At 46.4% G+C, this 1,991-nt stretch overlaps 1 protein-coding gene across 1 annotated transcript in view; it reads left to right on the top strand.

Annotated features, from left to right (window-relative positions):
* Positions 1–1,556: 1,556 nt before the first annotated feature.
* Positions 1,557–1,991, top strand: part of LOC106873987 (uncharacterized) — a 1,797-nt gene continuing 1,362 nt past the window's right edge. The window contains exon 1 of the mRNA XM_014921535.1: positions 1,557–1,983. Within this exon, the coding sequence (XP_014777021.1) occupies positions 1,557–1,983 (427 nt within the window). The remainder of the gene's footprint in view (positions 1,984–1,991) is intronic.

Below are 1,991 nucleotides of genomic sequence, written 5' to 3' on the forward strand. Positions count from 1 at the left end.
GAATTAATGACCAACTTGCAGATCACCGTCATCCAATGCCACTCCCTGTTAAACTGATGCAGAAACTTGGAGGTGGATTCAGATATACAAAGATTAACCTTGCTGATGCCTATAATCAGATCAAGCTGGCTCCAGAAAGTCAACGCAGACTCGCACTCAGCACTCACCGTGGAGTACTCCTGCAGCAACGACACCCTTTCGGAATTAAGTCAGCACCTGGTTACTTTCAGGAGATCATGGAAAACCTGACCCATGATCTACCTGGAGTGGCCGTCTTCCAGGACGACATGCTCGTCAGTGGGAAAGATGCAAACAGTCACCTAAACAACCTAAAGTGTCTGCTCACACATCTAAGCAACAATGGACTCAGATGTCGCCGTGAAAAGTGCCAGCTTGCACTACCCAGTGTAGAATACCTTGGACACATTTTGTCGGCTGAAGGGATCACGAAGGGATCCAAGGTCGAAGCAGTCTTAAAGATGTCACCTCCAACGAACAACTCGAGCTTGAAATCTTTCCTGGGTTCAGTTCAGTTTTATGGAAATTTTATCCCAAACCTAGCCAGTATAGCAGAGCCACTCTATTGCCTTACGAAAAAGTCAACTATTTGGAAATGGGGAGATGAGGAACAGTCAGTTTTTGATCATTGAAAAATGTACTTTCATCGAGTCAAGTTCTGATACACTTCGATCCAAACAAAACTTTGGGACTGGCTTGCGATGCATCAAACGTTGGCATTGGAGCAATCCTGTTTCACTGCTATCCTGATGGAAGCGAGCGCCCAATATCCAATATGTCCAAGACTCTCACTTCTGCACAGCGTAACTACAGCCAAATTCAAAAGGAAGCCCTGGCTATCATATTTGGCTTGCAGAAGTTTTACCAGTATTTGTACGGTCGTAAATTTGTACTCGTGACTGACCACAAGCCACTGACATCACTGTTCAGTCCGAGGAAAGGGACGCCACTTCTCGCTGCTAACAGGCTAGCACGGTGGGCCCTGTGGCTGAACGAGTTTGACTACACCATTGAATATCGGAAATCAGCAGATCATGGCAATGCTGATGCCCTCAGTCACTTGCCATTCGGTGATAACAACGATTTTAACAGAAAGGAAAATGGTGAAGACAGACATGGTGTGTGCCATCAAAGCTCTCAGCATTCAAGTCCAACCTGTGGATGCTAATGTCCTCCATCAAGAGTCAGGGAAATATCCAGTGATATCTACAGTGATGCGCTACGTCTGTGAAGGCTGGCCACCAAAGAACATGGAGATCAATGACGAAGTCAACAAGTTCCGTAAGTTATCAAACTCACTCAGTATCTGTCATGGATGCCTTATGCATGGATCTAGAGTTGTGATTCCACATAGCTTGCAGCCAAAGATCCTCAATCTTCTGCATCTTGGACACTTTGGCATGGAACGCATGAAACAACTAGCAAGAACTGCTGTTTATTGGCCTGGTATCGATGCTGCTTTAGAGATAGCCAGTCGACGATGTGATTCGTGAAATGAACATCAAAGGAAGCCATCTAAGCCTCCAGTTCACCCATGGATGTTACCAGAAAAGCCGTGGAGCCGCTTACACCTGGACCACGCAATAAATTTTAAGGGTAGAGATTGGCTGGTGATCAGAGATGTTTATTCCAAGTACCCATGCATTCATCCTACTTCTTCCACATCCTCCAAAGCTACTTTAAATCTTCTTGAGGAAGACTTTGCGCACTTCGGATTTCCTCACACACTGGTCACCGATAACGCACCAACTTTTACGTCTGAGGAGTTCCAGAGCTGGTCCAAAGAACGTGGGATCACACACCTGACAGGGGCACCTTACCACCCAGCTACCAACGGAGCAGCAGAACGTTTGGTGCAGACCTTCAAACAAGCTCTGAGGAAGTCTTCTCTTCCGCCGACACGAGCACTTCAAGAGTTCTTGATGCAGTACCGGAGAACACCGATATCCTGTGGATTCTCTCCAAGTGAACTT

Source organism: Octopus bimaculoides, chromosome 5, assembly GCF_001194135.2.
Source record: "Octopus bimaculoides isolate UCB-OBI-ISO-001 chromosome 5, ASM119413v2, whole genome shotgun sequence".
Taxonomy (NCBI): domain Eukaryota; kingdom Metazoa; phylum Mollusca; class Cephalopoda; order Octopoda; family Octopodidae; genus Octopus; species Octopus bimaculoides.